A 21,073-nucleotide genomic window follows, 5' to 3' on the forward strand; every position below is an offset into this window, starting at 1 on the left:
TAAAAAAAAGATCCGACACGATCCTTAATGCAGCCTTGCTTTCCTTGCTGATCTTTGTTAACATACCTTCCATTGCCATTTGAATCCTTTAAGTAGTATGCATTTTGGTAACCAAGATTTTGAGTCACAACATTTCAAACTCTTGACGTTGCCCCATCCTCATTCTTCTTAGGGCTATTGTAGCTTCCCGTACCAGGTTTCTCCATCCTTTCAAATTCTAACGTCGCCATATCAAAAGCCTGCATTCAAACCTGTTCCTGGATACTGACTTAGGCTATGACATTACTCATTTCAGCTTTATTTCAGGTACTTGGTCCATCTTAACCGTCAGCATGCAAAACAAGAATACTGTAACAGTTATGATATTATAGTAATTCACTCAATCTGACATGGGTAGTAAGAATTTGCGGTATCTAACCTGCCCCTTGCTCGAAGAGCCACGTGACTTGTCGGTGCTGGATATGGATGGGAATTGTGGCGTTGAACTTGTCAAAGTAGACTTCCACTGGAACAAAAAATCATATAACACTATAATTCCACTGCTGAATAAAGCGCACCTTCATTATGATGATCCTAAAAATCCAATCATAAGCCTTGAGGCAGGTAAAGACAATTATATAAAGACCAATAGTTCCATAGTCCATCGCGGCTAGGACATGGTATTGGAAGGTGAAGCCCATCCTTTACTTTCTACATCCTTTTAATTACTTTCCCAAACGAAGTCATTTTTGTTCAGAGAAAGTCGTATCAAGTGCACTTCCCAATGGAACTAGACCGATCGCTTGATACGATTTGAACCCAGGGCCTCTCTGTTCTGTGCCAGATACCATAAAGTTTATTCACGACTTTATGCTCAGTACGTTTTTTAAGTCGTATGCCGATATCGATCACAGAAACGTACCTATGTCAAACATGTTACCGTCAAACTCCGTGTTCTGGTAGACGACCTGCTGTAGCTGTAGGTTAAGCAGAGACGGGTTTGATGTCCGGATGACCAAGTCGGCAGTTTTCACTCCGTCCACCTTCACGGTTTCCACATCGGCGAGTAGTTTGAATATCCCTCTCCTGCTGTGGAGTTTAACCTCAAGTTCTGCGCCGCTGAAATGTTTCTTGCCATCAAACCATTCGATTTGTAAGCCTGGAAAATATAACATAAACATGACTTTTGGTGAAAAATAAAAATGTATATGGCTGCCAAGCTATGAAACTCTCTAAATCACAACTGCTTCTTCTTCTTTATAACATTTTAGCATTTAAAAATAATGTTCACCTCTCCTAGTATAATTATTTCCACCAACCAACACTTCAGTTTATTGCCTTGAAGTGGTCAAATGACCTTGAATTGAACAAGCCTGTTAGAAATTATCGATCTTGCGTAGCTCACTGAAGAGCCATTCTTCCATCGATCCACTGGTCGTGACAGAGAGGACAGACGCTATGTACATCATTTACAGGCACCAGAAAAAACCTCAAGCTCTTTTCGACAAGAACGATGAACAGTGGAGACATAATGATTCTGTTACTGTTTGACTGTCAACAACAAGACTACCAGGGATGCAAATCTAATGCTAAAAAGTGTCGCTAAGTATTGCCTTTGTTGAAACAGATTTACAATGCTTATTTCACATAGATAGCTGACGTGCGTGTATTTAGAATAGACACTTGTTACTTTTCACTGTCTGTATCATTGCAATTAGCCTACGGGCATGGATTTGCAAATAAATTATCTTTATATCTTTCATTCACAACATACAGACTTTAGCAAACAAGCATTTTGTTCTTAATCTTTTTTAAAGTAGAACAATGTATGAAAATAAGTATAAGCAACAATGAAAATGGGAAGCTAAAAGTAAGTAATAGGACAAATCTAATGTGCGATCTTCAAAAACGTAGTAGAATACCCACCTTCCATTTGCACAGCCCTTAGTGGCTGCACGTACAGTCCATGGGCAGGGTAGCTAATAGGTGAGAACCCGTCTACTTGGTTAGGGAAATCTTTGAACTTCGATCGTCTGTAAAAGAAGGAGATACAATGTCGAATGTCATATGATATCATACAGTACAGTTTTACTTTGGTGAAAGTTCAAGACAGAATCCTTGTATGTGGAAATCTTTGAAATCGATCGTCCGCATATCCGCAAACAGATCTGAAACATTGACTGGACATCCGTACTTAAACGCTACAGAGCTCGTAACACATGGTGCAGTACAGTACTGCGATGCAAATGAAATTATTTGACACATTTAGAAATACAGCAAAAGCCAATTAATATCACAACGGATTACAAACCAAATCTGTTGATTGCAGGGGACCCCAAAATCCCAAACCGGTGCGGTCCGACTGGATATCTTCGCATTGTTACATCGCCCGGATAATTGCTCGAAATACAATGTCAAATCTAATGTGCAATTAAACGTTTCTACTGTAGTACGAAAAACAATACATTGATTCCTTACCGTCGCGTGTACCTCTCCAGACTAGCCTGTTGATTTTTCTGTCTCTCTTTCCACTTGGCGGGAGAGAAGAAGTCTTTGTGCCACTTTCCTGTACAAACGCACTCCTTCTCTCCGATATACCTGGATAAAAAAGTATAATTTCTTACGAAGTTCTTTAGGGAGTAGATGAAACATAAAATGCTCGACTCTGTTGTTACGACTTCCATTTGGAGTTATTTGCGTTTATAGCTAGTAAGATGTCTTTAGTGTATCTGAAAGGAGCCTGGAAAAATTCCTATGCGCATGCCGATATTTGGATTGAGTTTGCAAAACTAATCATAGTAACCATGAGCTCAAACCATGAGCTTGGACACGTCACCTACTCATTCAAGCAAGTGGTTTCTAAAATATAGCAGTATTAACCTACGTCAAGGTACAGGTCTAACTACAACAAAGCACAATTCTGTACGCCAAATAATAGTTACTCAGGCAACTAGATATGGTTATATGGAAATATTCAGACATTCCACGTAGCATTCAATACTTTTCGCATGTGACAATGACCAGACCTATACCCTAACTTCGAATTGATATGCTAAGGGGGTACGTGTAAAGACAAGTAAGGAAACAGAAGTAAGACAATGTCAACTAACTCTGTAACTCGAGGATCCGAGGGAAGATTGTTGTTTTCCTTGCCAAGCTGTGGGGTCAGCAGTATTGCCTTGATTTCGTACCCAGCAGGAGCTCTGGGTTTCCTGATGACGTGGCTGGTTCCCATTGGTTGGTCCGTGTTACAGTTTAGAGCAGGAATCCAGCACCAAAGGGTTGCCAGGGTGCTGTAGGGAGACATTGGTCATTTTCAAATAGGGTGTAATGTTACAATGCTACGTACATAACCCACTTGTTGCATACCATAAAAATCTCAGAAATTTTCACATGTTTTTCACGTGTTGCCAATCAACAAAAATGTCCCTTAGATAAAACGAGTTTAAATGAAAGAATGTTGATAAATATCAATCAAACTTAATGTTTGTATTTCATATTGTTCTTAAGTGTAAAGCATATTATTCGTTTCACTTTACATTTGTAACAATATGACAGTACAACAATGATATGGCCCTAAACTAAATGGAAAAGTTTCCATCTCTTGTACAATTTTAGTTTACCACTTTTGTATTATTTCTTATGATATCAGTCAAGGAGTTAAATGTCTTCGTTCATCAAATATAACAGCAAGGTAAATATGGGGCCTCTTACTTGCCAATGATGAAAGACGTAATGGCCACCAACAGCAGCTTTCTGTCCACTGCTTGGATGAACATCCTTCCAGAATTCTTCAATTGCAAAAAAATCGTAAACACTCAGATGATAAGACAAGTGGCAAAAGAAAGGCTGAAGTCAGCGATCAATTGCCAGCGACACAAAACAAATGGTTGCAATTATCATTACAACCTAGGCTAGATAGCAATCGAATCACGATATATAACAAGTCCCATTGCCAAAATGAAACCTTATGTGTATAAATCTAAATATTTCTCTCATAGATATAGATATACCTAACCACAACCCAAATACAATCAGTCCGTATGACCCCATATCCTCTGAGTTAGGCAAACGTCGCTGTTGGACCAGAATATCATTATATAACCGTGGCGATGAAATGATAATATAATGTAAACGTTAGTAAGTACAGTGTAGCACAATTATCCTATCTCCTACTTCAATGAAACACCCACCTCAGCGATTCGTACGAATTGTCAACAAAAACGCATAACCTCCTTGGTATAAGGCTGCTGGGTCGGCCATATTGACTGCGTGCTGTGTCTCTCTTCTTCCGTGTCTCGATTCGGCTCCCCTTCCGACGTCTCAAGAACCTTGTTGGCTCATTGTAGTCCGTAAAAATGGCCCTTTAAAGTAAACAAGTGTCACATAACGTGCAAAGGAACACAGTTTGGGGACTTGCAGAGCTCCGAGAACGTCACCACGAAACGTAAACAAAAACCGGTCTAACAAGTCATAGGGACTGACGACCTTTGACACTACAAGTACAACTCGTACGACAGACAACCAAAAAAAATGAGTGATTACTACTGACTATTGCTATTTGAGAACATAAGAAGTTTTAACTTTACTTCATTTGAGGGGCCAATCTATACAGAAGACGGAATATCCCTTCAGCAATTTGTCCTATCAAGCCTAAACATCGCCGGTTACATTATGTTATATATCATTATTTCAAGTGGCACAGCAACCAAGATTCGACGTTAAGTCAAAACGAGATGTGGTTCGCCCTCTATCAATCTACATCTGGAGAAAAAAAAGACACATCAATATGGCTAGACTTTCTCAAAAGTGTGGAACGGCCGCGTCATACGTACAAATATTGATTTGGACTGTTACGTCATACCTCTATTCTATGTGGGTAATCAGTGTTAATCTAGTCTTACCCTTTGACCCAGGGGTCATACCACCACCATCAACATGGCTGCCGCTGACCAAGAACCCCACGTCCCAGCTCGTTTCTACAAAGATTTGAGCTATCTGGACGGGTTTCTTGGAACGGTAGGCGACTTACAGAAGGCTGGGGTACTGCAGGATGTCGTCCTTGAAGTCGGGGATCGGCGGTTTCCCTGCCATCGGCTTGTTCTGTCCGCGGCCAGCCCCTACTTCAGGGCCATGTTTACAAGTGACATGGCGGAAAGTCGTCAGAAGACGGTTGTTTTACAGGTATTGTTGGCGTGACGTGTGGTTTAATAAAATAGAACGAAACAGGGACCTTTTAACTCCCAAATGTGTCGGCTTTCTTGTGTGCCAAACCACCACCCCCCTCCCCATTGACTGGTGTTTTGTGAGGCTGTGCTGTGCAGGTTTCACATAGCCTTTATGGGAATTTGTTTGGTGATCAGTTGATTGATTGATTGATTGATCTTATAGGGTTGTCCCTTCAGTCTAGATGACTGATTTCCAAGGGAGCCCTGAGACATGTTCGCGCATGTTTACACGGCGGGGTTACTAGTATATCGCCCCTTACGGGGTGACATACCCTTTCGCTGGTAAATCACCGTGTGGCTGATACGGAATGGAGGTTCGCTAGGCCTCCATCCGGATGATTTGAAGTGAATTACCAACTCCAGACAGAAGGGTTTGTTCCATCTCACACCGCACCATCGCACATGTGGGGGTTCTTAAACGTGCATGGGGTGTGACTCTCCCCATACACGGGACCTCCATTTAACGTCCTATCCGAGGGACAGCCCTAGCCGAAGCTAGGTACTCATTTTCACCTGAGTATAGTGAGGAAATCCATGTAAAGTGCCTTTCCCAAGGGCACAAGATTGGTGACACGCAGTCGGATTCGAACCCGCCACCTCTCGGTCACGAGGCACAAATCCTGCCGCTGCGCCAGACGATCTCACGTTAATGTGCATGTGGTATAGATAAAATAATGGAGTGGGATGACAATTACACATTTGAACAAATGCGTGTACACGTTGATGAAGGTTTAGACATTCAGGTAATAACTTTTGCCCCAAAGCAGTTACTAAGTTAGTAGTATTCTTCGCAACTGAGGATGATTTTTGAAACGGTCAGGCGTTTCAGGTAGCATCCACTACAGGGTTTATCAAGTTTTCTAAAAATCATTTGTCCTATCGGGCAAGTACATGTACATGCAAAATTTACTTGCCCTAGCCAGTTTTCTGCTTGCCCCAAAATTTAACTAACATTTTCCACTATGTATTTTGATGTGCAGCAATGGAATTCTGTTATTATTTGCTCTATTTTTCTGTGTTGACCAATGCTTGATGCGATAACTGTGATAAGCAACAAGTATATAAAAATCTCATGGAAAAATGTTGCCCGATCGGACAAGTGGGGAAGGGCATTCACTTGCCCGATGGACACTTTCACTTGCTCGGGACAATTGGGCTAGTGGACTTGTTCAACCCTGCACTACCTTTCAAGTGACAAGTTACTCGTACATCTTGTAACATACTTTCCAGCTATATTTTTGAACATTGTTTATATGTGATATTCTTCTGCAGGGTTTGGATGCAGTTGTGTTTGGGGAGATCCTGAGTTACATCTACTCGGGAACCCTCCATGTGTCCCTGGACAAAGTGCAGCCCCTGTACCAGGCAGCCGACCTCCTCCAACTGGACTATGTGAGAGACACCTGCAGCAGCTACATGGCCATTAATGTGGAGCACTCCACCTGTGTGGACCTGTACAAGTTTGCTGATGTCTTCTCTGTTGATAGGGTCCGGAAAAGTTGTCTGCAGTGGATCTATGAAAACTTTCAGGTTGGTTGTAAAAATGATGATTTTTTTGTTTAAAAAAATTGATTAAGTAACATCTTTACAGTACCATACCATATGAACCATATACAGATTACCTCCAGTGATGAGTTCTGCAGCCTGAGTGTAAATCAGCTGACTGACATCATCAGCCACGATGAGCTGGATGTTAAAGAGGAGACAACAGTGTGGGAGGCTGTGGTGAGATGGGTGCAGCACAGCAGGGAGGACAGGTTGGTGTTGTACAGTTATAATTTCCCTCCACTCAAAGCCCATGAGTACTTCCCTCACACTCAAAAACCACCAAAACAACTAGTCATGGATACGTAACCAGCAGATGCCACTTACTGCACTGAGTCCTCAAGCCAAAGATGTGTTCACGCTCGGTCATGCGGCATATTAACGTGGTTGCAGTTCCAGAGGCATTATCATTAACATTTTTGTCCACCTTGTGCCTACTTCATTCCATGTATCTCTGCCAAAGCTTAACTCTGTCAAGTTTTGCTAGCTTGTCCATGAGGCTAAGTAACCCTTACTTGTCTGAAATAATGTAAAAATTTCTTTCTGAAAAAAAGAAAGAAAAAAATGTCATACTGTACCCTGTGCCCTATAGACTGCATCACCTACCTAACATCCTCCCTCACATCCGCTTCAACCTGCTGACCTCCAAGAACAGAGCAGTCATCTTGGAGCACCCGCTGGTCAGAGAGGATGCTGGGATCTCTGAGGTCATCAGGTCTTTGGTACAGACAGAAAACCCAGACCTGAAGCCGAGATTTGGGATGACCATGGAAATGGTCATTCTCTCCAATGTAGAGTATGTATACACTTTTTGTTTGTTTGACTTTCTCGGTTGGCACGTATTCTTGCACTTGACTCTCCACATTTTCTAGTCATACAGTACACATTTCTACGTACAGTGCAGTGAGTGATGTAGATATAACATAAGGTAAAGGCAGTCTCATTGTTTCTTTGAAGCAGTAGGGGAGCTTAGCAACTATCCACTGTATCTGGGCATAGCATTGGGAGGCAGAGCTTAACCCTCTCTTGCCACTGGGTTTTATTATGTTTACCTCCTTAAACAAAGTCAGGTACCCATTTTTACACCTGCGTGAAATGAGGACATTCATGTTACATAGGTACCTTTCCTTAGGGCATAGCCTTTGAGGCATGTCAGTGGATTCGAACCCAATACCTCTGGGTTTCGGGCCAAACACCCCAAGCTTTAAGTCTCAATAGATGTACTCTGCACTCAACTCCAACATGTACATGTACACTTTTGTTTAAGATTTGATACATGCTATGATTTCAGGGCTCATCAGTAAGGAAAGTATTTGAATTTTCAGTCGAGCTTGTTGACATTTTTTAAGGTACTGTAAATGCAGAAACTTTCGTGGTGGGTTAATGTTCACGATTTTCATGGTAGCCGCTTCACCGCCAACTTAAAACCACCGCGAACATTTTTCCCTGGCAGTAAGAGCCAACAGTGTATGGTGCTACCGCAAACTTAAAACCACTGCAAAAAGTCCTTTTTCCCGCTACCATGAATTTAAATACCCACAAACTTAAATGCATTTACAGTATTTAATTTCAATCCTCTCCAGGACCGATGAGCTTCTCTTCATGAACCCTCGGCAAGGGACGTACATCAGCTGCAGCTATGATCCTGAAGACATACCAGAAGTTACGGCCTTAACAGTCACCAGTGATAACAACATCTACATCCTGACCCGTGAGCGAGAAAGTAACGATCAGTACCACTTGTTTAAGTACAACCATGCAGGGAATGTGTGGGAACATGCTGGTGTTTCATCAGTATCTGGGTTCAAATATTCGGAAAACTCGGATCCTTTGCTTAGCCGCTACCATTACCTTGTTGAAGTTGATCAGATTCTGTATTACCTAGTGGTGGAAGTCAGAGTGGGCAGTACAGACGTTCAGATGAGAAAGTACAACCCGGACACAGACCAGTGGCAAGAGTGTTCTCAACTCCACGTTGAAGCGTTTTCATATTTATACTTCAGTGCAGCACTGTCCTGCGGTCCAAACCTGTATCTCCTAACTAGCACAGACATACATCGCTACGACCCGCGACAGGATCGATGGCTCGAGCGGGAACCACAGAGGATCATTCGTGACGTCTGCACCGCTGTTGCCAGGGGAATGGAGATTTTCTGTACAGATTTTAACTTCAGTCACACCATGGTGTACCACACAGAGTTAGACTACTGGCGGGACCTGCCAGGGTGGCAAAACCCAGATCTTCAGATTGATCATCGTCCCAGTCTTTTTGTACTAGACAACCGGCTGCACATCTTGTTAGAAGTCTATGACACTGTCAAACAAGGGCCATCAACATACTATGTGGTATATGTGTTTGATGATGATGATGATGGTGAACTCTTCTTATGCCTGGAAAGACTTGAAGGCCACTCTGCCTCTTAAGTCTTACATAGCGCATGGTTCTCAGTGCCCTCTGGCACATATGTATCAACCATATCTAAAGGGTGCACAAAAACACATCACGTCTTACGCTTCTCAGCATTGATATGCAGCATAAGGACACAGATAACACAGTTTGCAGGACTGTTTAATGATATTTGTGTATATGTGCAATTTACATTAATGCTTCTACAATAGGAGGGACCTTGTAGGTCATTGTTTACTTTCAGGGAGCACTTTAATATTTGCAAAAGACCCTGCGGCTTTCTTGTACATATTTGTAATGACTGGCACTTTTTCACCAGTAATGACCAGACAACTTTATAAAGCATTTAAAACTATTATGTATGTATTCTGTTTAAGACCCTTCCTGTGTTGTGATTAATTTCGTATTTATTGTTGACTTGATATGTTAGCCTAAGTTGCACTCCATCCTTCAGACGGGACCTCTTAAGTAAAACTAAGCACAGGGAAGGCTGGTGCCACACATACAACTACATGTAGAATAAACATGTGCCATTTGTTATTTTTGAAATTACACAAATTCATATATGATTACACCATTTTGTGAGTTTGAGACATTTAACATAGTAACTTGATTCATATTGTCGGCTTTAACAATAGATATGTACTTCTGCAAAAAAGAGCCATACAATGTAGTTCTACTGTCTATGAAGGCCGTATTTACGATAGGTTGCATAGAAAAACCATTGACGATTTGTGTCTCTTTAAGGAAGCCCATTGTTTAGTGAATGTAGGCCACCTGCGAGCCTACTGTGCAAGATTAGAAAAAACTTTTTATTTGGTTTTATCTGGCCAAGATTTTCCAATACAACGAAATCCAGAAAACTTGTTGTAAACAACCTCCTTGGTCAGACGTTTCTGGCAGAATCCACTACCTTCCGCCAGTGGCACTAAAGAGATCTCGTTGGAGAGCAGGTTATTCTAGCCTAACTATAAATTCATATGCAAAAGAGAAGAAGACATTCTGTTCACCCTTTGACCCTGAAGTTATGCCATTATCGCCAGCATGGCTGCAGTCCGTCCTCGTTCCTACCAAGACGAGAGCTATCTGCACGGGTTTCTTGGAACTGTGGGCGACTTACAGAAGGCTGGGGTATTGCAGGATGTCGTCCTTGAAGTCGAGGGCCGGCGGTTTCCCTGCCATCGGCTTGTTCTGTCCGCGGCCAGCCCCTACTTCAGGGCCATGTTTACAAGTGACATGGCGGAAAGTCGTCAGAAGACGGTTGTTTTACAGGTAGGATAGGCGTGCCTTTTTGGTTGGAATAACATAAGAGTAAAGCAGGGAACTTGCAAAGATGCTACAATAGTTTAAAGCTCGTTATTTACATAAAACCAACGAATATGAATAATTTCTTTGATGTTTTCTTCGTTATGCCCCCTCCCCATTTACTGACCGCTTTGGTACATATTATTTTGTAGTGAAAGGTCAGTATGAGCATGTGTTTCTAGCTTAACTCATGTCATCATTATCACAAAACATCTATATAACATAATGCTATATGTGGAAATAGTGGTAGTAAAGATTACTAGTGATTATGGCAAAGGAGAATTGGATATAGATTAGACCCTCAAGATATAATCACAAACATTTGTGATATTTTCTCCTGAGATATATAGATATACCCTGCTATAACAACCCTGCTAATAAATGCTAACCATTGAAAATATCTACATCAACTTTGTGAAGATACTGGCTGCTCGGCTGAGAACTGCCCAAGGCTATGAACAATTGAGAATGGAGGGAGAGAGTCATGTCCATCCGTACAAGCAGCATACCTGGATGATGATGGTGATTGAACATTGTAACATTATGTTTTGCAGGGTTTAGATGCAGGCTCATGTGGAGATATCCTGAGTTACATCTACTCGGGAACCCTCCATGTGTCCCTGGACAAAGTGCAGCCCCTGTACCAGGCAGCCGACCTCCTCCAACTGGACTATGTGAGAGACACGTGCAGCAGCTACATGGCCATGAACATTGAGCGCTTCAGTCGTGTGGACCTGTACAAGTTTGCTGATGTCTTCTCTGCAGACAATGTCCGGAAGCGTTGTCTGCAGTTGATCCTTATAAACTTTACAGAGGTGGGTCTACTAGTTTGTTTGTTTGTTTGTTTGTTTATTTTCATACACCTGGGTAGCCTATTCAGTGCTAGTACACTGGTTTTCAATAGGGCCCAGTAGGGTGATAGGTTTTGCTTGTAGGTTGATTTATTTTATGACTTTCCTCATAATTTATACAAGGTGGTTGGAATCTGCTTTGAAACACTAGAACAATTTGTTTAAAAAACATTTTGCAAACCATGAATTCTTTCTTTTTTTTTTGGGGGGGGGGTAAAAATAGAGTGACATTGTATAGAAAGTTATCTACAAATTTTAATTTTGCAGTGGGTACTAAATTTGTTGTATATCTTGTTTTTGTACATGTACATTTGGTATATACAGTACGTCCACAGAGCATTTGTAATTGAATAAACAGGTTGCCTCCAGCAAGGAGTTTTGCAGCCTAAGTGTGAATCAGCTTTCTGAGATCATCAGCCACGATGCACTGGATGTTAAAGAGGAGACAACAGTGTGGGAGGCTGTGGTGAGATGGGTGCAGCACAGCAGGGAGGACAGGTGGGTGTTGTAGAATTAGGAATATGGATGTCTGCCTCGTGCCTACTTTTCATGTATGACTGCAGAAGCTTACTTCTATTGGCACTTGAGATTTTACCAGTGTATCTCTGATGTTTGATATACCTCTGCATATTGTCAAAAAGTCATGTCATCTTTTTTACTGTACCCTACAGACTGCAGCACCTACCCATCCTCCTCCCTCACATCCGCTTCAACCTGCTGACCTCAGACAAAATGGCAGCCATCTTGGAGCACCCCCTAATCAGGGAGGATTCTGGGACATCTGAAGTCATCAGGAATGTGGTAAAGGAGGCTTCCAATCTGCAGACAAGAATTGGGATGGAGACACTGGAAATGGTTCTGCTTTTCCATAACAGGTAATTCACATTTGTACACACATTCTAGTATTGTTTCGTAAGAAATTGTACATAGCAATAATTGTTTTCTTTGTCTTTTTTCTTACTTTCTGTGTAAGGAAGAAAGTATGTAAGGACACCATGGTCGATCTGTTGTTGGTTGGTTGGTTACTTGATGTTAGCCATTCTCTGAAGAATTTAACTGTCAATTTCATTGACAATTCATGACATATATTCTTTCATCTCTAGGAAGAAAAAAATCCTCTACATGAACCCCAGGGCAGGGATGTTCCTCAGCTGCAGTTACAGTACTGAAGAATTGCATTCAATCAAAGCTATGGCAGTTACCAGTAGTAATATTACTTACTTCATGGCAACTAAAGAATCAGAGGAACAGAACCTGCTGTTCCTGTTCCATGTAGAGAATGAGTGGGAACATGCGTGTATGTCATCAGTTACTATGTTTCTGAGACTGGGAAAGGATGTGCTAAAAGATGAAGTGCACCTTGTTGAAATTGATCAGATTTTGTACTACCTTGGCGTGGAAACAAGAAGCGACAGTACCTTGGTGCGGATGAAAAAGTACAGCTGGCTCTCTGACCAGTGGCAGGAGTGTTCACAGCTGCTAGTTGATGGGCTTTCTAAATACAACGCTCCAGTGATCTGCGGTTCATACCTCTACTTCAGAACGAAGTCAGAAATGCGCCGCTACGACCCGAGCCAGGACCAGTGGGACCCGAGGAGCCCGCCAGGCATCAACCTTCCAGTCCACACAGCCGTTGCCATAGGAACAGAGATCTTCTGCACGGACCATGTGTTTAGACAGATCATGGTGTGCGACACAGAGTCAGACAGCTGGCAGGAACTGCAAGGCTCGTCAAACCGAGAGTTCCCCTCTCACCTGTTGATTAGTAATCCCCAATTCTTCGTTCTGGAGAACGAGCTGTATGTGAGGTTAGAAGCCTATAACACTGCCATAGAAGGGGCATCGATATACTATATGGTGTATGTGTATGACAGGTATGTTGATACCTGGAGAGACCTGAAGATCACCCTGCCTAACCATTACTATACACTGTGTCGTTCCATGTGCCATGTGGCACGTATGTACCGACCACTGCTTGATGCTGTGTGTGCTCATGTAGAGGTTTAGATACAACAAACAACGATGACTTCTTGATTGAAGTTAATCGGATTTGTAGCATACGGTTCCATGTACCATGTGGCACGTATGTACCAACCAATGCTGTATGTGCTCATGTACAGGTTTAAAATGCAACAAACTAAGATGACTTCTTGATTGAAGTTAATCGGATTTGTAGCATACGGTTCCATGTACCATGTGGCACGTATGTACCAACCAATGCTGTATGTGCTCATGTAAAGGTTTAGATGTAGCATTACAATGACTTCTGTGGCGAAAGTTCATTGGATTTGATGTGACGTTTCTGTATATTTGAGAGCATATAAGGCGACACTGCTTGGCAAGGCATATGTAGCGTATGGTACCATGTGGCATGTATGTACCCACCACAAAATACGGACACATAAAGGCTTAGATTTGACAAACTACGATGACGTTCTTGTTTGTTTTCATGTTCCTGTAGAATTTAGAGTATTTAATAAGATAAGGAGTATATAAGGAGGTACAATATACGCCGAGTTTAAAAAAAATAAGGAGTTCAAGAGTCTGTGTGTGTATCAGCGCTAGCAGACCTGCCAAAGTTTCGATTAAGCAGGACAGGACTCTTTACGGATATCTTTGTCTACCACAGTTTTCAGTTTTTGCTGAATGCTCATTTTTCATGCAGTTTAAGTAGAACTTTGACCTTGATCAGAAATTAGTGCTTCTTTGTTAATGTAGAGAAGAACTGCCGCCACTAGAAAGCAGAACACAGTTGAGGAATGCTACCAGGCAGCACAATCGTTAAGAAACTTGTCCAATCATTGTATTCTATTTTACCTGTTCTTCAATTTATTATCCAAACCAAATAAACCAAATAGCCGTTCATACTTAATCTTTCGCATTGTTTGATATACATGTATCATTTGAAAGCTTATTTGTATACCCTGACGATATCACACACGTACTAGCATACTGCATACATGTACCCACACACCCTCTTGCATCTTTTAGCAATGTATGCTCTTTATAACTATAAGACTTCTTACAATCACAGTGGCGGCGGCACCGTGGGGGCGGTAAAACGATAAAATAAGCTGAAACACACAATATTAAGCTGAAACCCTTTTGTATATTTTCACTAATGGAAATTTCATAAAATCTCGATAGTGTATTGGCAAAATTTGCCGCTGAAATTGCAGGAAATGACGTTTCAGAGGGTCCAGATTTCAAAATTTCAAAGGACCTCCCTTGCGAGGACTCGCGCACTGGACATAGTGGGAAAATGTTGCCGGAGCGTCGTCCTCCGCGACCCTTTTTACTAGTAGAAATGTTATATCCACACTTAGCTTTGTTTACAAGCAAAATGTTCCCCTCAAATGCAGGAAATGGCATTTAAAGTGTCCTAATTTCAACATTTCTCCAGAAATCCCTTACGGCGGTTTGCGTCTTCGGGGATCAAGACGACGTAGTGCAAAATATGTTGGGGTGCGGGTCGTCGCCCTCAAAAACAGTTTTCTCTACTAGAAGTGTCATTAAATTCAGCTTAGTCTGTCAGCAAAATTTGTCCCTCAAAATGCAGGAAATGGCGTTTCAGAGGGTCTAGATTTCAAAATCTCCCAGAACCTACCTTGTGCATTAGCCGCTTAAACTGGTGAAAATATGTTTGGGGCGTCGCCCTCAATCTAAAGCTAAAACTGTAAATTTTTTATTGAAATGTGATTGGAGTTAGCTTAGTCTGGCAGCAAAATTTCCCCCTCAAAATGCAGGAAATATCGTTTCATAGGGTTTAGGTTTGAAGTTTTTCCGGGGGTGCATGGACCGGACCCCCCTAGAAGGGTCACGCCTCCGGCGAGACGCCTCGGGCCTTCGGCCCTCGATTTAGTGGTATGACAAATTTTCGCCCCCATGACTAAAAAATGGTGCCGCCGCCTCTGAATCAGACTTTTCAACAACTAGCATATATATATTGATAAACTAATGACCATACCGTGCCGATACCACCCGCCCATTGCTTATAATTTTTCTAAATTGTAATTAAGAGACAAAAGCCATTTTCTGTGTACTGTTTTGAATGCTTAGATTCTGCTTTACCTGCTACATTACTGAGTGTAACTAACAAACACACCTTGGGGAAATAGTAAGAAAGAAAATCCCAAATGCAAAACTGGTAAAATCAATGCAATTTTGAATATTCATTCCAGATATCTTACTGGCTATGACTTAAAATCACAGCAAAGGAAAATGCAGAGCACATGCTTCTCTACAGCCAGGTGTAGTAGTTTACATGATGCTGCATCCTATTTTTTTAGGGGGAGGATTCGTTGGACACAGCACAGCACGGATGGCTTCATCAAAAAATGAGTCTACTGCTTGAATCCATATCCTCCCCACATATGCACCAAAAGTCGTCGCAATGGCGCGTATCGTTCCGGACACACAGCGCCAAAAGTGCCCAAAAAACAAAAATAATGCCACCTTCAACAACCAAAATCAAACCTGAGTGTCAGGCTACCACCCCCAACCGACGTACCAAAAATCGTCGTGCTCGCACTATCCGTTCTCAAGATACAGTGCCGTAAAGCCCCAGCTTCCAAAAATTCCCACGCCCCTGAAAACCATACCTGCATACATGCAGGTAATCATTGATTCTGAGGTCTTATAAAAAGTATATAACGTTGCAAGCAAGACGACACTTATAGGCAGATATATAGTTGTAGCGGAAACATCCTTTACAGAGACATGGAAGTCGCAAGAAGACATCAGAATCATGATCATAAACATAGTTTTAAACACATTATAATTATTCAACTTTCACAGCTTTATTGTCTTCACACCAGTGAGATCTTCAAAATCCAATAAAGTAACCCGGATCGTCCGGGGGGGGGGGGGGGGGGGTACGTTAACATTCAAGACACACTTGCATGTGGTATGGCAAGCAAATGAGGACTTGATTTGCATAATGTATGCAAAAATTTCAGCCGCTGACTGATTAATGTTAGTCAGTGATAAACAGAACCATGCATTAATAATGTAGATGCACAAGTCATTTTAAAAAATTTACAAAAGCTCTAAATATGTTATTATGGTATGAGGTCGCCGAACTCTAGGTAAGCATGGGTTTGCCACTTGAGCTTTGCTTGGGCAAAAGTCACAAATGAAAATGTATTCATGATAGAAAATCTATAAATTGTGTGAATGCAAAAATCTTACGTGTGTTGACCGACTACTTGCAGTGTAGGGAACACGGAAAATGTCAGACGAAAAAAAAATTGTTTTTCTCCCATGCGCACATATGCATTTCAATGTATCTGATTGTTTTCCAAACATGATCAAAAAAAATAATTTCAAAAGTTGTTTTCGATACCTCTCTTTCAATATTGAACGAAGAATAAAATCATTACGTGACGGTATGATTGGTCTCAATTGGAAAACGTGCGTTGTTTGCCACCCAGTTTATATGATTTTCTTTCATCTCTGGTTTCTAATTACTTCAGGTTAGACTATATTTTTCAATGTGTTTCGGACCACGCCTGACGCAGGGCGTGTATTTTTGCTGTACAAAAACCTGAAAAGTCGCACCATAACAGGAGATCGACAGCAGTCCCAAACTGCTGACACAGGTAAATATTTTTTGTGAAAATATTTCAACTGTACAGATAAGAAGTGGGTTTTTTAAAAATCTTTGTAATGGCAAATATTGAGATTTAGAATTAACCAGTGCCTTGCTTGGTGTACTGCGTGTTTTCTTTTGACCGCCGATAGCAACACTGCCAAATTAGACTATTGCTGTGACGTCACACAAACGTACAGACCTTAGCAAAATCATTGAGTTCATCGCAAATAACGAAGTGAGATCTTTAAAAAAAGTCTCTACAGCTTGAATCCATATCCTACATACCAAATTTCGAAACGACTTCAGTCTACAATTATATCATCGTGGTTTAAAGCCCAATATTTATCGCTGGAAACCATTTTGAAAGGGTAGAACACTTGGAGCTAAATCAAAGTCTCCCGATTTTTGTTTTAATCCGCTGATTACAACACGTGTTCACAAATGAGTTTAAGGCGTTTGTCTAAATAAAACACTACATTGTTTCAAACATGACAACATGCAACACAAAGTAACCTTCGAATTCAATACCTTTGATCATTTGATCACTTTCGAAAAATTCTTGATTCTGAGGTCTTAAAAAAAAGCGACTGATGTTGCCAGCAAGAATACATTTAAAGACAGATACTTTGAGCAGAAACATCCTGTACAGAGATGTGGAAGTCGCAAGAAGACATTGAAGAAGTCATGATCATTGTTTTGAACACATTAAGCCTGAGTTTGCCACTTGAATTTTGCTGGAGCAAAACAAAATGAAATGAAAATGTATTCACGGTAGAAAAGCTATAAATTACGTTAACGCAAAAACTCTTGTGGGTGTTGACTGACTACTAGTTAAGGGACGAAAATATCAGACGAACGACAAAAAAATGAAGAAAACAAATTTTTCTCCCATGCATTTCAATGTATCTGATAGTTTTTCAAACATGATCAAATGTTTAAAAGTTGTTTTCGATACTTCTCTTTCAATATGTAACGAATAAACAAAGAAAAGGATTACGTGTCTGTATGATTGGTCTCAATTGGAAAACGTGTGTTGTTTTCCACCCACTCAATATGATTTTCACTGTCAAATTAGAATATTGCTGTGACGTCACACAACCGTACAAACTTTATCAAAATCAATGAGTTCATCGCGAATAACGACTTTAGATCTTCTTAAAAGAATGAATCTACTGCTTGAATCCATATCCTCCATACAAAATTCCGAAACAACTTCAGTCTACAATTACGTAATCGTGATGTGGTTAAGAGCCTAATATTTATCGCTGGAAACCATTTTGAAAGGGTCGAACACAAAGTAACCTTAGGATCCGATAATTTCGTCTTAAAAAAGGTATATAATGTTGCAAGCACTTAAAGACAGACACTTGTAGCAGAAACATCCTGTACAGAGATGTGGAAGTCGCAAGAAGACATCAGAATCATGAACTTGAACATTGTTCTAAACACATTATAAATGTTCAACTTGCACATCTTTATTGTCTACACACCAGTGAGATCTTCAAAATCCAAACAGCAACAGTAAAACGGGTTTTGGAGCGGGGGTTGGGGTTGGAGGTGGTGGTTGTGCGGTGTGGGTAGATTAAAGACACACTTGCATGTGGTATGATAGCAGGAACTGATTTAAAACCGCTTAATGATTAATGATGGAAATTTTAAACTTGTGACACAAGTTCAAATATTTCATGGAGATAGGAGTTTGCCGAACTCTAGTTTAGCCTGGGTTTGCCAGTTGGGCAAAATACCCTAGTTGTTGTGTGACGAACACGGAAAATGTCAGACGAAAAACAAAAAAATGCATATACATTTCAATGTATCTAATAGCTTTCTAAACATGATCAAAATCTTAAAAGTTATTTACGATACTTCTCTCTCAATATGTAACAAACAAACAAAGCAAAGGATTACGTGTCTGTATGATTGGTCTCACCTGGAAAACGTGTGTTGTTTTCCACCCACACAATATGGTTTTCTTTTATCTCTGGTTTCTAATTATTTCAGGTTAGACTATATTTCTCATTGCGTTTCGGACCACGCCTGGGGTATAGGGCGTGTATTTTTGCTGTGCAGAAACCTGACAAGTCGCACCATGCCAGGAGATCAACAGCCGTCCCAAACTAGTGACAACGCAGGTAAACTTGTTTTTGAAAATATCTTCCCTCTACACGTCAGCTGTGAAGGGGGTTTGATTTTCAAAAATCTATGTACTGACAAATATTGAGATTTATAATTACCCAGTGCCTTGCTTGGTGTACAACGTGTTTTCTTTTGTCTAAGATTCAGATGTAATTTGGTCTAGGCATGATGCATTCTTATGACGATATTATTTATATACCAGGGGGGGGGGGGCACAAGTAGTATTAAGTAACCCCTGTGCCACAAGGCCTGTTATAAATCACTTTTTCTGACATTAATTCTGTCTGTTCCTGCGTGCCTGTTTTGTTTATCAAGCTTTATTGAGTCCATTAAGCCAGAGCGTTCTGCTTTTTCATTTTGTTTTTTACGGTTGGTATTCTGACGTGCGTTTACATTTATACATACGCTTATAAATTTGCAGGAGATATCACAACTGTCCACCACTGTTGACGCATTCAAGCGCGACCGAGACGACATGCGCCAACTGTCCACCACTGTTGACGCCTTCAAGCGCGACCAAGACGACATGCGCCAACTGTCCACCACTGTTGACGTCTTGAAGCGTGATCTGGACAAGGAGCGAAACCGAACCGCTGCCTTGGAGCAGCGTCTTTACGAGATGAGTAAGACGCCAGGTAAGTTGGGTTCCCATACTTATGTCTATTATTTTTGATGCTATATTGAAAAGCATTACGAACATAGACAGACGTCATGTTCCGTCCCGAGACGCTCCGTCCTGCAGCAGACGGGCTGTAGAGCGGGGCCGGCCTAGCCTTTACCAGGCTCCACAGGTCGCTGGAAAAAAAGAAATTAGAAATTGGCCAAATAAGACAGAAAACACGTTACAGAAGTTAGATGGCCGATCGCGAGGAGTACAGTTTGCTACAAGGCCACCAATACTCCTAGCCCAATCAACTACTACTGGGCTTATATTCCTAACTTGGCCAAAGCCCCCTATTCGGCCAGGCGGGAGTCTGGTAGAGACTAGGACCGGCCGCCCGTCTTTTCTGATCCCACCCGCCGTCGCAGGGCAAAGAGAGCCGCCAACACTTTCACTCTGCCGTCTGGTGGTTAAGTGTCTGCTTGCCATACGCAATGTAATGATTTTTTTTTTTAATTACAACGTCCTGTTCAGTATTTTCAAATGTTAAGGTAACGTCACATTTCCAAGCCGGGCCCGGACGGGCTATCAATTTGTGGAAACGAAACAATAGAAATGTATACGTAAAAATGTACCCAAATAATGCCCTCTACTATTCTATTTACGTCTTGTGTAGTTGGGTGTCTTTAATATCATACTTTTCGTTCTCGAAAGCTACCCGGCCGGGCCCCGGTTTGGAAATGTGACGTAGGCCTTACTGGTTGTCTCATACTGAGCAATAGTAGTATCCTTCACATCCGATAGCTTTCACGCCTAGGGATGAGTTAGACGCACGTGTGGCAGTGTGATGCTAATATGCCGAGAGCACATTTTCTATGCAATTAACAACTAATGATTTCAGCACTCTAATTCAAGCCATGTCGACCTAGAAAAGGATCAAACCAGACCTAGCTTTAATGCATCGTTAGTCTGCTGTGAGGCAAAATTGTGTTTATGGATAACTTGTTGAAATGACAATTTTCTCTTTTGATCTTGTCTAATCTTTCATGTATGAGAACTTTGTTTGGATTACAACCTCAACCTGTTTTGCACACATTCCGGTGCAGATCTAGTCTTACACCGGACTGATCTTTACATTGCCATGTAGGCTGCATGCACGGGCCTCTGGGGTTACCTGGCCCGAGCGGTCGTGACGGTCGCGATGGGATTCCATGTCCTGCCGAGCCACCGGGACCTCCTGGCCCACCCGCCTCATCTGGGCCATGTAGCCAACCTGCACCCCCTGGCCCACCCGGTCCCGAGGGCCCACCCGGACCCGAGGGCCCTACCGGTCCAACTGGGTCAGACGGCCGGGACGGCAGTGACGGACTCCCTGGACCACCCGGAAGCTGTAATTGTTCCAGTGACAATGTCAGCCCGCAACCAATG

The 21,073-nt window shown here is 41.7% G+C and overlaps 3 protein-coding genes across 3 annotated transcripts in view; 2 read left to right on the forward strand and 1 right to left on the reverse strand.

Annotated features, from left to right (window-relative positions):
- LOC118425165 (beta-1,4 N-acetylgalactosaminyltransferase 2-like) overlaps positions 1-4,444 on the reverse strand; it is an 8,886-nt gene extending 4,442 nt beyond the window's left edge. The window contains exons 1-7 of the mRNA XM_035833992.1: positions 4,173-4,444; positions 3,694-3,770; positions 3,090-3,272; positions 2,458-2,577; positions 1,906-2,012; positions 902-1,138; positions 419-505 (exon numbers count right to left, since the gene is read on the reverse strand). Of these exons, the coding sequence (XP_035689885.1) occupies positions 419-505; positions 902-1,138; positions 1,906-2,012; positions 2,458-2,577; positions 3,090-3,272; positions 3,694-3,758 (799 nt within the window). The 5' untranslated portion in view covers positions 3,759-3,770; positions 4,173-4,444. The remainder of the gene's footprint in view (positions 1-418; positions 506-901; positions 1,139-1,905; positions 2,013-2,457; positions 2,578-3,089; positions 3,273-3,693; positions 3,771-4,172) is intronic.
- A 2,104-nt stretch (positions 4,445-6,548) lies between these two features.
- On the forward strand, positions 6,549-9,770 carry LOC118424323 (kelch-like protein 10). The gene is made up of 4 exons (XM_035832870.1): positions 6,549-6,737; positions 6,825-6,964; positions 7,345-7,548; positions 8,336-9,770. Exons 1-4 carry the CDS (start codon positions 6,624-6,626, stop codon positions 9,174-9,176), a joined length of 1,299 nt encoding a protein of 432 aa, XP_035688763.1. The 5' UTR covers positions 6,549-6,623; the 3' UTR covers positions 9,177-9,770.
- Positions 9,771-10,358: 588 nt separating this feature from the next.
- LOC118424322 (kelch repeat and BTB domain-containing protein 12-like) lies at positions 10,359-14,182 on the forward strand. Its single transcript, XM_035832869.1, has 6 exons — positions 10,359-10,431; positions 11,019-11,279; positions 11,674-11,813; positions 11,987-12,190; positions 12,419-13,316; positions 13,436-14,182. The coding sequence occupies exons 1-6, from the start codon at positions 10,381-10,383 to the stop codon at positions 13,439-13,441; spliced, it is 1,560 nt and encodes a 519-aa protein (XP_035688762.1). The 5' UTR covers positions 10,359-10,380; the 3' UTR covers positions 13,442-14,182.
- The last annotated feature ends 6,891 nt before the right edge of the window (positions 14,183-21,073 follow it).

Source organism: Branchiostoma floridae, chromosome 10, assembly GCF_000003815.2.
Source record: "Branchiostoma floridae strain S238N-H82 chromosome 10, Bfl_VNyyK, whole genome shotgun sequence".
NCBI classification, from domain to species: domain Eukaryota; kingdom Metazoa; phylum Chordata; class Leptocardii; order Amphioxiformes; family Branchiostomatidae; genus Branchiostoma; species Branchiostoma floridae.